Raw genomic sequence first — 16,101 nt, 5'->3', positions numbered from 1 at the left:
ATGGGAAACCCTAAAGGCGGGGCTGAAAAGGGACATAGTTCTTAGATGAACGAGTATGTTGGAAGATTATAGAAATAACATTGTAAAGTAATATTGTAAATTAATTTTAAAATTAAGAAGTTTGATACTGAAATAAGACCAGTTATTGATACTGTTTGTCACACATTTATATGTATGCATGGGATCTGTTTATATTTGCAACATTTATTAAAATGCATTAATAATGTCTACTTACATATTCTTTGTTAAATTGCTGTCATGATATAGGTCATTGAAATGTGATTAAATTCTTTTGGATAAATACATGTAGGAACATTTTAGTACCCTGCTCACAAAGTTGGGGTACTGCCACAGGGGTTCATATAGTTGCTTACAATTTGACCATAAATTATACATGTACTATATAATATTATTACAGCATAATAGTAATATATATAGTATGTGATTTATACGTAAATTGTAAGCAACGATATGAGCCCTGTGGTATCTGGATGAAACTAATTTCATAACTTTTTAATTGAGTTGAGTTCTAGCTGTATATCAGTTGGGAACATAGAGTTCAGAATAGTTGGAGACTATCCATACTTTTAAACTTTATGTAACGATTGACTTCTCCAAACTATATTTTATTCTAGCACATGATATACACAGACCTAATTTGACCGTCTTGAAATCTCCGTACTTTAGTCTGCATGTATGTCCATCCAGCTTTGACAAATCTAGTCATTATTTATCATTCACAATACCGTGAGAGTTTAAATGAATAGTTTTATATGTGAAGGGTAGATACGTGGATATTGTTGATTTGAGGCAAGGATTAACTCTGGGACTGACTCCAGGATAATTTCATTTTATGAGGAGGGACTAAAAATAATGTCCCTCACACCTCTAGATAAATAATCAGCTTTGATTCCCTTTTAACCTTAACAGTAGAGAGTGTAGCAAACCACTTGCTTTAAAGTACATTTAATAAAATAAATCCTCATACGAAAAAAAAATGAAAAATGTAAGTGTAATAACGTCAAACCGAAGCCTCTAACAACAACAGAGAGTTTCTCTAATTAGGTTAGATTATTTTGTTACTCTATCTTTGTCGTTCGTGTTTTTTTAAAAAAAATATTAGTTATCTCTGATCACTTTAGGTATGTGTATATCGCTTAGTAGCATTTATAACATCGGAGTTTTTACGCCTGCCTATAAAAAACATTTTATTTGAATGTTTGTCCAGCATCACAAAATCGTATACTACGAGATTATTAATAAATCCATCAAGGCCATCTACAGATGGGGCTTCATCAATATAGGTAATAAAATTAATATCATTGCCACCCTCTTCCAACAATTTTGCGTTTTCATCTCTGATCATCTACGGATGGGGCCTCTAAATATAAATTATCCCAGGTGCTTTTGTCAAAATTGAACTACTTCAACTACGTCTTAAATAAATGCATGATTATCAGGTTTACAGATTATTTAGGGTCGTTTATTCAGGAAGAGACATCATACACGAAAATATGTTTAAATATATCAAAGAGACGGATTATGAAATTCAGATCCAGGAGATATGGACAAAGAACTAAATTTATCATATAATATCTTACGTCGTAATTATTTTCATTTGTTGGACGGTTCATTTTGGATCATCCTTTAAAAATATGAATAAACCAAAGATTGTATGACTGATACTTTCGTTGATATATTTGTCCATGTGGCAAGACATCTTAAAATATTATTGTAAATATAACATTTATTTTATCATTCTGATGATTCTATCGTTGGTGGCGTTCCCCCCCCCCCCCCCCCCGTTTAGCCGGTCGTTAAATATTAGGATAGAAAACTCATTGACACTTCAAAGAAAATAAAAGATATAATACTTATTGCTATTTCCTTTCACGATTCTGTAAAAACTCCTCAATTGCAGGAGGGGCTCCTTTCTTTCCTTTTCTAATGCAATATCTGTATCTGCTTCCTCCACAGTTGGTACAATTTTGAAATTTCCTTACTTACATTTAAAACATAACCTAGGGCCAACAGACTCCAACTGTGATTTATGCACTCCACAAAACTCATCATATCATCTCTTATGACATAATTCCGTTGATCCTTGTAAGAGCCATATACATTTTTTGTATGAAATCTCCGGGTTGACGCTATATATATATATATATATATATATATATATATATATATATATATATATATATATATATATATAAGGCTATATCAATGGATCTGCATGAGGCATGCTTCATTTGAGGTTGCGTGGAATTCTTTGCCTGATGATCAATCCGTTGCTGTAGTTAGTTATAGAAAGACATTTACAGAAAAAATAAAATCAGATTATAATATTGAATCTTATTTTGATATTGCTGGCGATATAATATTTAAACCTGGTAATCGGAGAAGAGGTATAATTCAGTGTGAATCGTGTCAGACTTGCTGATTGTCGATGAATGTGGCATGGAATTCGAATACAACAATTTTCATCAGTAAGGTCGAGCCGTGAACGATTGGATCAATTTTCAGGATTAGTTGTATCATGTAAAAGATTAATTGTTCGTGATGAAGACGCAGATAATGATAATTTAATAGTGTTTCGCGTATTACTCGACATAATGGGCCGCCCTCGTGGACAGGCGTTGCATTATACAAATAATCTGTAGTTCTCTCTGGAAAATGTCCAGGATAATTTCGTCGATGATTTCATTACTTATTTAATGATATGTGGGTTATTCTGAGATTCCTGTAAATTATCAGCGATTTATGCTATCACTGTATTTTTTGACTCGCTCCTTAGAAATTTCTTAATTTCCTCATCGATATCAGGAGAAATCGGTACTCGTCTACTAGGATTTCTAGGACATAATAGAACATAACAGTCTGAATAAACATTGACAATGCAGTTATCACATTTATCCTCAATACGATCGTAACAATTATTATATACCTGTCGACGTTCACAAATATTACAATAATGTCCTGGATGTCTTGATATAGTAAGTCTGTTTCTGTTCGATGAAAAAATACGTATTAGTTGTTCGGGTTGACCGGTGAACGAGTAAGAAATGTTATTCATGTCATCTTGTGAAATCTGATCACAATCAATAATGTCATTATTATCGATATTATCGACGTTATTTGTTAAACATCTTTCTTGAATTGACGTGGGGTATGCAAATAATTCAGATGAGGAAAATGTATCGTTGCGTGATATGAGTTTTACACACATTCGTTTTGCCTGACTTATACGATCTTGTGACGGAGAGTTTTATACTATAAACTCCAGCTTCTCTAATCAATCTGCCATACAGGGTTTTTATCATCAACAGCTTTATTGATTAACCCTGTCTTTCGAAATATACAGGTGTTGATTTACATAACACGTGATATCCTTTATTTATCTCGAAAAGAAATATTTTATCGGCAGGACAAACACATAACCATGCGAAATAATCAATGACTTCTTTAGTATTTATTTTCTCATCACTAGGTTTTATTTCATTTTCGTTGTAAGAATATACAATCCTGTCGTAGTTGTATATTTTATCGAGATCAGACACGGGAAATCTTTTCCTGTTCGTTGGAATAATTTCAGTGATGGACCATTGTCCAATAAAAAACTTAGAAATAAAATTAGAATCATTATCCAAAGTAAAAACATAAAATTTATTTAAATATTATACTACTTTTCCTTGTAACAGATAACCGTTTTCCAGGAAAATATTTAATGCCTCATGTTTATTATCTAAATAAACATAATTATTAAGCGTGTCCTCATCATATGAAGAATAATTACGTAATAAAACAAATCGATCTTAGAAACATTGTGTAATTGATCATCAGGTGTGTTTCCAAGCGTTTTATTTAGAACATTCTCATTCGGCCCAAGACAGTCAAGAAATCCTCATCTTTATCATTATCTAATTTCGGATTGGAATGTTTGAAATAGATATTGTTACGAATTTTACATGAATACAAATATGCTAGTTTCATATGCAGATGGATATTCTGAGACTATGTTAAGTTCGATGTATTACAAAACAACTGTTCTGTATGATTGATATTATGTACAACGTTCAATGTATTTCACAATGTCCGCCATCTTTGTTTCGGAGGCACTTTATGTACTGAAGGCACCTCCAATGTGTCATATCATTGGTTTACATTGTTTCAATGTTGTAAATCACACATATACTAGTTTCATATGCAATTGGATATTCTGAGACTATGTTAAGTTCGATGTATTACAAAACAAATGTTCTGTATCATTCACATTATGTACAACGTTCAATGTAATTCACGATGTCCGCCATCTTTGTTTTGGAGGCAATTTACGAATTGGAGGCACCTCAGATTTCCACTACGCGGTATATGCAGTCATTGTTGAACAGCAATAAATAGTCAATATAACTAGTTTTTACGTAGAATAAGCTATGCTCAACAAGAAAATAATGCACTTACCTTCACCTGCGAGGATAACGCATTAGGATGGTGCGTGTTCTAATTTTCCCGCACCACCAACTTGTGTGGAGGCCAATGTAATTTAACGATATTTAGTATTTATTGAGTCTTAAATACGTGTTAACAATATGTATTATTTTGGCGGAGTATTACACTGTGTAGTGCAACGGAAGGTTATAAATATGGGTGTCGCGCAAAACAGTCAGTTTTCCTTCAACCGGCATCGGGTTCGTATACTACAATATATTATCGGCTTCCAAAAGTGATAGGGAATGTTATCATTCTCTAAGTAGAAATAATAATATTAGAAAATATACATTCATTTATGCAATATATAAATTTAATAGTAAATTTATGTACTAAGGAAAACCAAAGCCAAAGATAAAGTGTTGAATACTCTTACGTAGGGATATAGGGCCTCCATAACGCTATTTCGGTACATTTTTATGACTTTATATTTTTATCGTAAAAGAAATGGTCATACAAATAGGGCTCCATAACGCTATTTCGGTACATTTGTATGACTTTATATTTTTATCGTAAAAGAAATCGTCACCCGTTTCGCCTGTTAATTCTGTTTATTTGAATCCGTTTGTATTGGGATTGTAGTGTTACCCCTATAAACATTATAAAAGCATTACAGTAAATTATATGTGATCAATATTATTATTTAATACTAACTGTTGAGACTGCTGGTTATAAGTATATGTACGTTCTGTTATACTAATTTATTTATTGACTAGGAGGAGAATATGTGAATTCTATTATATTGAAGTGTTTATTGACATGTTAAGACTAAAATAAATCCTCTGTTTTTCTCATTCAGATTTTATGTTGTTTATATACTTAGATAAATAATCTCCTCACGGATAAGTAGCTAGTATAAGAAGCCATTATTTCTACAGAGATTTCGTCTGTCATCAGACGACGTACTATGTACTACCAGTACATTATACTATTGCAACCAATTCAAAGTCTCACCTTGAGGATTGCCGAACCATCGAAACAGGAAGAAATTCTCTAAATATAAGGGAGCTTGCGCCGGGAAATTAACCCCCGGGGTGGAGCACGTTACAGTGGTGGCAGCGGTGAGGAACTTCCTGGAAGAAACATTTTTTGATACTTCAAACGAATGGAAAGGAATATGTCGTCCACAGAAGGGTACAGTGGAGACAGCGAACCCGGTGCCGGGAGAATTAAACTCACGCAGGCCTTTGCCTATACAGTGGGAACACCAAGTGGAGAAATGCAATTAAGGATGCCAGCTTCTGATTGTGACCTTTAAACAGAACTGACATGCCAGAGGGAAAACTGTCAAACGTCGGAGGAGATAAGTATGGAAAGAGAAAACTTGCAGTATCGATTGGATATGCTACAAAAGGCATATGATGACCTGAGAACCATAATAGTGAGACAACGATTTGACTTTCATGAGGAGCCGTTGTTTGTGGATCATTCCAGGGGAATTTCTGTTGATGGTCTAGGAGAAGTGTCCCAGACTGGGGGAACATGTAATTCCAGAAGTTATGCTTCAAACCTCGAGGTTGGGTCGGGGTGCTCAAGCAGTAATTTGGGTACTGTGTTTGGCACCACGGGAATATCCAGGGATTTTCAATGTGAGACACGGCAGGGGATCTTTGGGACATCTGTTTCCTATGCTGGTGGTGACGGAACTGGCCAGCCGTCATATGGAATTGGGAGGTTACAGGATGTCAGAGATGATCCAGGTTATTTAAGTGGAAGTCAGTCTCATGTCCGGTTCAATGGGGGTCAGATGAAACATCGGAAACCAGCCTTTTATGATGGTACTACAAATTGGCAGGACTATTACGTCCATTTCCAGATGGTGGCTGAGAATAATAACTGGGATAAAAGAGGCAAAGCTCTAGAGTTAGCTACTACTTTGAGAGGAACTGCCCAAAGGGTGCTGAGCGACCTCTCACTATCACAACGTAGAGATTTTGATAGTCTTGTTGCTGCGCTAACGGCACGTCTCCAACCTGAGAATCAGGCTGAATTATATAGGGCTCAGATTAAGACACGATTAAGAAAGAGGGATGAGACACTTCCTGAGTTGGCACAGGAAATAAAGAGGTTAGCCCGATTGGCATATCCCTCTGCACAGATGGAGATTCGACAACAGCTATGCCTTGATTATTTTACAGATGCGTTGAATGATTCTGAAATGGAATGGGCCGTACATCATGGGAAGGCAAAAACAGCTGAGGATGCATTAATAATAGTCCTTGAATACGAAGCGTTTCAAACTGGTAGAAGAAGGAGGCTTGGACTCAAAAACAGCATCAGACAACAGAGAGAAGATTGCGATGATAAAGACGTCATGGATGCGGCGGTATATGGAGCTTATGTGATACAGGCTCAGACTGACGGACGAATTTCATCAACACTTGTGGGACAAGCTAGGAATGGTTCTAGCAATAGAAAACCGGGGAATTGCAAGTATTGTAATAAACCAGGACACTGGAAAAGAGAGTGTATCAAGATACAGAAGGACGAACTCGCAAAAGGCAACAGGGGAGCTTTTACTAACAAACAAAAGAGATCGGAAAACTTGAATCGGCTGGTGTAATGGACCTTACATCGGCCTCCTCAACAAAAAGGTCCAAGGATTTAGAAGCTGTTAAGTTTGAATCATTACCAGATGGATGATACATTAAAACAGAAATATGTGGAGTTGAAGTAAACTGCTTGATAGATACTGGATCTACCATTACAGTTGTCCATCCAGATAAATATAACTCCATTCCAAAGCACAACAGACCGAAACTCATACAAGATAACGCAAGACTACGCATGGCAGATGGGGGACTTGTCACTCCTTATGGATACGTACAAGCCACTATAAAGGTTAAATACAAAGTTGTAGAACATAAGGTGATTGTTGCTGAAGTGGACGCACCTGCCATTCTTGGATACAATTTTCTACATGCACATGGCTGTCAAATAAATATGAGACAGGGAACACTCACGTTTTATGGAGAAAAATTGTTGTGCCAAAAGGAAAGTGAGCTGGACTCTATTTTTCGAATTACAATAAGCGAAACATTGATAATACCTCCAGCTAGCGAAACGATAATCTTGGCCGATGTAAAAGGTGATGTCTCAAACGTCCAGAGTGCTCTTGTAGAAAATCATGGGTCAAGATTAGCAAGAGAGGGAATTCTTATAGCAAGGACTCTCGTTGATCCTCGAGGGGGAAAAATTCCCCTACGGGTAGCGAACGTTTCCAATGAAACTAGGAAACTGTACAGAGGTATTTGTGCCGCAGTCTGTGAAAAAGTAGAAATACCAGAAGACTAATTGATATCCAAGAAGACCGTGTTGGCTCCGTCAAAGTTCAAGATGGTTGCCCAGAGCAAATTTGTCTGTCTGGTATTCATTGGGAGACATGTCTCATTTATTTGGATGATATCATCGTGTTTTCCACAGACATAGACACTCATATCAAAAGGCTTGCTGATGTCCTCTCACGAATCCGCGAGGCAGGGTTAAAGATGTCAACCAAAAAGTGCGAGCTTTTCAAAAGGAAGTTCACTTTCCTTGGCCATATTGTTTCCAGTGAGGGCATATCGACTGATCCAGCCAGGACTGAAACAGTTAAAGCGTGGCCACAACCCCAGAATTTACATGACTTGAAAAGTTTTCTTGGAACCTGTTCCTATTACCGCAGATTCATCAAAGATTTTGCAGAAGTAGCAAGACCATTACACAAACTGACTGAGAAACAGGTAAAGTTTCAGTGGACATCACAGTGCCAACAATCTTTTGAGAAATTAAAGGATCTCCTCACCTCAGCCCCGATTCTTACATATCCAAATGTAGAACATTTATTCATTTTGGACACTGATGCAAGTGGATGTGCTATTGGAGCCGTACTATCTCAGGAACAAGATGGCATTGAAAAAGTAATTGCTTATTACAGTAGGGCACTCTCCAAGGCTGAGAGAAATTATTGTGTTGCCCGAAAAGAACTTCTTGCAGTGGTACAATCGATCAAACACTTTCATCATTATTTGTATGGAGTAGAATTTCTTGTTCGCACGGACCATGGAGCACTTAACTGGCTCCTTAAATTCAAGAACCCAGAGGGACAAATGGCGCGGTGGCTGGAAATCTTAGGAACTTACAAGGTGACCATACAACATCGTCCAGGCCGAAGACATGGCAATGCTGACGGTTTGTCACGTAGACCATGCTATCCATGTGACTACTGTAAAAGGCGAGAGGTTAAAGACGACGAAACTTCTTTGGCAAAAGTTAGGATGGTAGGCGGAATGCAGTTGGGTAATAGTGACAAAACTAATGAAACGCTCCGCATAGAAAGTAACTGGTTTCAAAGGAAGTCTGAATCTGAAATTAGAGAGGCTCAGATGAATGATCACGTTTTGTCAACAGTCATAAAATGGAAGGAGAATTATCAAGAAAGACCAAAGTGGGAGGAAATATCTTTTCAAAATGTGGACTGCAAAGAATATTGGTCTCAGTGGAATAGACTACAAGTCATACAAGGTGTACTTTACAGAGTCTGGTATGGCCCCGCACGAGGACCAATGTATCAGTTAGTATTGCCATCATCATTACAGAATGAAGTTTTGCAGATGCTTCACGACAACCCTGGTTCTGGACATTTTGGTATATCAAGAACGCTTGAAAGAGTAAAAGAACGATTTTATTGGCTAAGATACAAAAACAGTGTATCCGAGTGGTGTGCAAGGTATAAACAATGCCAAATGAGGAAAAAACACGCCATGTCAAAAACCGAGCAAAAATCAAGCAGTACATTGTTGGAGCTCCACTGGAACGAGTGGCTATGGACATCATGGGTCCTCTTCCAGAAACTGTTTTCAGAAACAGATACATATTAGTAGTAACGGATCAATTCACTAGATGGACTGAATGTTATGCTATGCCAAATCAAGAGGCTTCAACGGTTGCTAAGTTATTTGTCAACCAGTTTATTTGCCGTTTTGGTGTGCCCCGTCAGTTGCATACGTACCAAGGACGTCAATTTGAGTCACAGCTATTTCAGAGTTTGTGCGAAATAATACGTATTGACAAGACAAGAACTACACCTTTCCGCCCCCAAAGTGATGGCATGGTTGAAAGATTTAACAGAACGGTGGAGGATATTTTAAGCAAGTACATCTCAGCGGATCAAAGCGATTGGGATGCTCATTTACCCTTAGCAACATTGGCATATTTGACATCAGTGCACGAGAGCACTGGATACACCCCAAGCATGATGATAATGGGAAGAGAAATAGAATTACCAGTCGATTTACTCTATGGAAAGCCACCTTACTTGGGAGACGCTAAGAACGATTCTGATTATATACTGTTGCTCCAAGAGAAGATGTGGGATATCCACGAAAAAGCACGGGGGAACATGATTGAAGCAAGCAATAGACATAAAAGAAGATATGACTACAGAGCAAATCAGATCAAGTACAAAGTAGGAGAAGCTGTTTGCATCCGAGTTACAACCAAAACTAAGGGAAAATCTCCCAAGCTGCAAGAGAAGTGGGAAGGACCGTACCTAGTCATTGGTCAGATCTCAGATCTGATTTATCAAGTCAGGAAGAGCCCAAATGCCAAAGAGAAAATTGTACATCATGACACTTTGAAGCCCTTTCATGGGGAATATCAGAACTGGGTCAAGCAACAGACTGACGCGCCTGGGGGAAGGGAAAACAAAGCAAAGAAATATAACTTAAAAAAAAGAAGTATGCAACGATAATAGACAGTCTAATACGAGAAAGGATAGGAAACAAGTTAATGGCAGCTTTGAAAGCAGACGTGCCAGCAGCAAAATGTTACCTAAGTGGATGTCAGCGTATGCCATATAATCGAATCAGTTAACCTTGAATCTGTTAGGAGTTTGACAGACGAAATAAGTTACATTACGTGAAATACTTATGTATCCCCATGCTCTTGAAATTGGTAATATCGGAGAGCATACGGTTGTAGGTGTAGCTGGGTATGATTGCATCATGTGTTATAATCGGTTATTTAGCACGCTGGATAACTAAAGCAACTGCATGAAAGATGATACAATTTATTGTTCCTTCTCATCTTGCTCTTAAATTACCACTTTGGGTGTCAATATAAGCAACGGTCTCACTGACAGGGTAAAGGGGTAACAATAAGATCAGTGTTTTATTGGTAAAGAAACTATACATAACCACGTTTGTGTTGTCTCTGTCATTACAGGTAACAAACACCAACAACAACAACAATGACGCTGTACAAATGCAGTCAGTGCTACGCTACCTACACCAGCCAGAAAAGTCTAAGGCAACACTGCAGAGACAAGCACGGGGACCATATCAAGTTGCCCATATGAAGGCTGCACATACACGTGTACGAAGAGCAGACAACAACATCTGACTTCACACATGAACAATGTGCATCCCGTGCTTGGTAGGGGCTATGCAGCATACTCTCCAGTCAGCAGATGGAGGATGGATAGGCCAGTGAAAATGGAAGCCATAAGGAGAATGCTGGAAGAGAAGCAGCCTGAGCAGGGCACTAATGAAGATGTGACTGGAGACCATGTAGGAAGAGGGAACCAGAAGGAGGAGAAGATGGATCATTCAGACAGTGATTCCGAACGGTTATCCGTTCTGGCGGACAGAATAGACTTTGAATATGGGATGAATGATCTGTCTTCTCCCGAATCCATCGAGCTGGCGGAACCCTTGTTTTCGTCTCCGCGAAGAGTAGCCCGCGAACCATCAGAGGAGGCCACACAGCCACATCATTCTGGGGATCAATATGATAATATGACAAATGTTCCCAGGAAAGAAGCTACCTCCTTGCCTACAGCTACTGCAACTGCCAGCCACCCAGGTGAAGATAACCCTCTCATTGCGGAGAGTGTTCCCAGGGTAGCAAAATATGAGGCTTTGTCGTTCCTCACTTTTGGTGGCATGCCACTATACCCTCCAGCTATGAGGAATTGGAGTGCAGTCGAAGAGGAGTCAGTTCTTTTGGGAAAATGTTGAAATGGCCCCCTCGAAAGTGGTCAACGATGACGGGAGATGTCAAGTTGATGCTATGGGAGATGGCTGCCCTAACCTTGGAGAAAGAGCTGAATCCAGATGGGCAGCCACACAGAAATAGCTTGTTAGAAAAATATAATTTCCTTGCTCTGCCAGGGACCGCTCAGCCTAAGATTGTAGATGGCCAAAACGTCCGTTTCATGCGGTTCCAAAACTTCTGCGCCTTGCGAGACATAGTGACCTCAGCTGAAGATCCCAATGGTCTCCTGGAATCATTCCGGAAGGCAGCTGAGATCAGGGATAAATCTACTGACAATGTAATTCGAGGGCTACAGGGCATCCCTGTTTGGATATGAAAAATATGGTAATATTTAGAAATAGTAGGGCCTGCGGTAGGTATTTGAAATGTATAAAAGTTCTTATTTTTTGGAGGGTTTGGAGGTTGGCAGTAGAAAATAGCATATCCTTTTTTTATAGATTTTCAACTACTCGTCGTACTAGTGTAGAATAAAGAATATTTGTTCTAACATATTGTTTAAATGAAACATTTCTGGTTCTAATAATGGTTCTCAGAGATAGTGGAAAGTTTAAAATCTAGAAATCTCGTGTGGTAGTTTTCTTAATTATTTTATGTGTAAACTTCATGTTGCATGATGAATATGTTGTCGAGGACGGCAACTTTTGAAAAACTGGGGGTAGTGTTACGAATTTTACATGAATACAAATATGCTAGTTTCATATGCAGATGGATATTCTGAGACTATGTTAAGTTCGATGTATTACAAAACAACTGTTCTGTATGATTGATATTATGTACAACGTTCAATGTATTTCACAATGTCCGCCATTTTTGTTTCGGAGGCACTTTATGTACTGGAGGCACCTCCAATGTGTCATATCATTGGTTTACATTGTTTCAATGTTGTAAATCACACATATACTAGTTTCATATGCAATTGGATATTCTGAGACTATGTTAAGTTCGATGTATTACAAAACAAATGTTCTGTATCATTCACATTATGTACAACGTTCAATGTAATTCACGATGTCCGCCATCTTTGTTTTGGAGGCAATTTACGAATTGGAGGCACCTCAGATTTCCACTACGCGGTATATGCATTCATTATTGAACAGCAATAAATAGTCGATATAACTAGTTTTTACGTAGAATAAGTTATGCTCAACAAGAAAATAATGCACTTACCTTCACCTGCGAGGATAACGCATTAGGATTGTGCGTGTTCTAATTTTCCCGCACCACCAACTTGTGTGGAGGCCAATGTTTACTATTTATACGTGTGACAAAAAGATTTTAGTGTTTGACCATAAGTTTGCGATTAAGATTGTAATAATATAATTAGCATTTAATGTTTGTTTTGTATCTCAATAATTTAACGATATTTAGTATTTATTGAGTCTTAAATACTTGTTAACAATATGTACTATTTTGGCGGAGTGTTACACTGTGTAGTGCAACGGAAGGTTATAAATATGGGTGTCGCGCAAACCAGTCAGTTTCCCTTCAACCGGCATCGGGTTCGTATACTACAATATATTATCGGCTTCCAAAAGTGATAGGGAATGTTATCATTCTCTAAGTAGAAATAATAATATTAGAAAATATACATTCATTTATGCAATATATAAATTTAATAGTAAATTTATATACTAAGGAAAACCAAAGCCAAAGATAAAGTGTTGAATACTCTTACGTAGGGATATAGGGCCTCCATAACGCTATTTCGGTACATTTTTATGACTTTATATTTTTATCGTAAAAGAAATGGTCATACAAATAGGGCCTCCATAACGCTATTTCGGTACATTTGTATGACTTTATATTTTTATCGTAAAAGAAATCGTCACCCGTTTCGCCTGTTAATTCTGTTTATTTGAATCCGTTTGTATTGGGATTGTAGTGTTACCCCTATAAACATTATAAAAGCATTACAGTAAATTATATGTGATCAATATTATTAGTTAATACTAACTGTTGAGACTGCTGGTTATAAGTATATGTACGTTCTGTTATACTAATTTATTTATTGACTAGTAGGAGAATATGTGAATTCTATTATATTGAAGTGTTTATTGACATGTTAAGACTAAAATAAATCCTCTATTTTTCTCATTCAGATTTTATGTTGTTTATATACTTAGATAAATATCTCCTCACGGATAAGTAGCTAGTATAAGAAGCCATTATTTCTACAGAGATTTCGTCTGTTATCAGACGACTTACTATGTACTACCAGTACATTATACTATTGCAACCAATTCAAAGTCTCACCTTGAGGATTGCCGAACCATCGAAACAGGAAGAAATTCTCTAAATATAAGGGAGCTTGCGCCGGGAAATTAACCCCCGGGGTGGAGCACGTTACAGTGGTGGCAGCGGTGAGGAACTTCCTGGAAGAAACATTTTTTGATACTTCAAACGAATGGAAAGGAATATGTCGTCCACAGAAGGGTACAGTGGAGACAGCGAACCCGGTGCCGGGAGAATTAAACTCACGCAGGCCTTTGCCTATACAGTGGGAACACCAAGTGGAGAAATGCAATTAAGGATGCCAGCTTCTGATTGTGACCTTTAAACAGAACTGACATGCCAGAGGGAAAACTGTCAAACGTCGGAGGAGATAAGTATGGAAAGAGAAAACTTGCAGTATCGATTGGATATGCTACAAAAGGCATATGATGACCTGAGAACCATAATAGTGAGACAACGATTTGACTTTCATGAGGAGCCGTTGTTTGTGGATCATTCCAGGGGAATTTCTGTTGATGGTCTAGGAGAAGTGTCCCAGACTGGGGGAACATGTAATTCCAGAAGTTATGCTTCAAACCTCGAGGTTGGGTCGGGGTGCTCAAGCAGTAATTTGGGTACTGTGTTTGGCACCACGGGAATATCCAGGGATTTTCAATGTGAGACACGGCAGGGGATCTTTGGGACATCTGTTTCCTATGCTGGTGGTGACGGAACTGGCCAGCCGTCATATGGAATTGGGAGGTTACAGGATGTCAGAGATGATCCAGGTTATTTAAGTGGAAGTCAGTCTCATGTCCGGTTCAATGGGGGTCAGATGAAACATCGGAAACCAGCCTTTTATGATGGTACTACAAATTGGCAGGACTATTACGTCCATTTCCAGATGGTGGCTGAGAATAATAACTGGGATAAAAGAGGCAAAGCTCTAGAGTTAGCTACTACTTTGAGAGGAACTGCCCAAAGGGTGCTGAGCGACCTCTCACTATCACAACGTAGAGATTTTGATAGTCTTGTTGCTGCGCTAACGGCACGTCTCCAACCTGAGAATCAGGCTGAATTATATAGGGCTCAGATTAAGACACGATTATGAAAGAGGGATGAGACACTTCCTGAGTTGGCACAGGAAATAAAGAGGTTAACCCGATTGGCATATCCCTCTGCACAGATGGAGATTCGACAACAGCTATGCCTTGATTATTTTACAGATGCGTTGAATGATTCTGAAATGGAATGGGCCGTACATCATGGGAAGGCAAAAACAGCTGAGGATGCATTAATGATAGCCCTTGAATACGAAGCGTTTCAAACTGGTAGAAGAAGGAGGCTTGGACTCAAAAACAGCATCAGACAACAGAGAGAAGATTGCAATGATAAAGACGTCATGGATGCGGCGGTATATGGAGCTTATGTGATACAGGCTCAGACTGACGGACGAATTTCATCAACACTTGTGGGACAAGCTAGGAATGGTTCTAGCAATAGAAAACCGGGGAATTGCAAGTATTGTAATAAACCAGGACACTGGAAAAGAGAGTGTATCAAGATACAGAAGGACGAACTCGCAAAAGGCAACAGGGGAGCTTTTACTAACAAACAAAAGAGATCGGAAAACTTGAATCGGCTGGTGTAATGGACCTTACATCGACCTCCTCAACAAAAAGGTCCAAGGATTTAGAAGCTGTTAAGTTTGAATCATTACCAGATGGATGATACATTAAAACAGAAATATGTGGAGTTGAAGTAAACTGCTTGATAGATACTGGATCTACCATTACAGTTGTCCATCCAGATAAATATAACTCCATTCCAAAGCACAACAGACCGAAACTCATACAAGATAACGCAAGACTACGCATGGCAGATGGGGGACTTGTCACTCCTTATGGATACGTACAAGCCACTATAAAGGTTAAATACAAAGTTGTAGAACATAAGGTGATTGTTGCTGAAGTGGACGCACCTGCCATTCTTGGATACTATTTTCTACATGCACATGGCTGTCAAATAAATATGAGACAGGGAACACTAACGTTTTATGGAGAAAAATTGTTGTGCCAAAAGGAAAGTGAGCTGGACTCTATTTTTCGAATTACAATAAGCGAAACATTGATAATACCTCCAGCTAGCGAAACGATAATCTTGGCCGATGTAAAAGGTGATGTCTCAAACGTCCAGAGTGCTCTTGTAGAAAATCATGGGTCAAGATTAGCAAGAGAGGGAATTCTTATAGCAAGGACTCTCGTTGATCCTCGAGGGGGAAAAATTCCCCTACGGGTAGCGAATGTTTCCAATGAAACTAGGAAACTGTACAGAGGTATTTGTGCCGCAGTCTGTGAAAAAGTAGAA

General features: G+C 38.3%; 1 protein-coding gene across 4 annotated transcripts in view; it reads left to right on the top strand.

Annotated features, from left to right (window-relative positions):
- Positions 1 to 13,555, top strand: part of LOC149784576 (uncharacterized) — a 76,236-nt gene extending 62,681 nt beyond the window's left edge. For all 4 annotated transcript variants that reach the window (XM_089933290.1, XM_089933292.1, XM_089933289.1 and 1 more), the window contains one exon: positions 10,693 to 13,555. In XM_089933290.1, coding sequence (XP_089789416.1) covers positions 10,693 to 10,721 — 29 coding nt within the window. In that variant the 3' untranslated portion in view covers positions 10,722 to 13,555. The remainder of the gene's footprint in view (positions 1 to 10,692) is intronic.
- Positions 13,556 to 16,101: the final 2,546 nt, after the last annotated feature.

This window comes from Sinohyriopsis cumingii, chromosome 14 (genome assembly GCF_028554795.1).
Source record: "Sinohyriopsis cumingii isolate HCF-2022 chromosome 14, ASM2855479v2, whole genome shotgun sequence".
Lineage (NCBI taxonomy): Eukaryota > Metazoa > Mollusca > Bivalvia > Unionida > Unionidae > Sinohyriopsis > Sinohyriopsis cumingii.
Note: the sequence above shows the minus strand (reverse complement) of the source record. Positions and strands in the feature narration are given on the sequence as shown.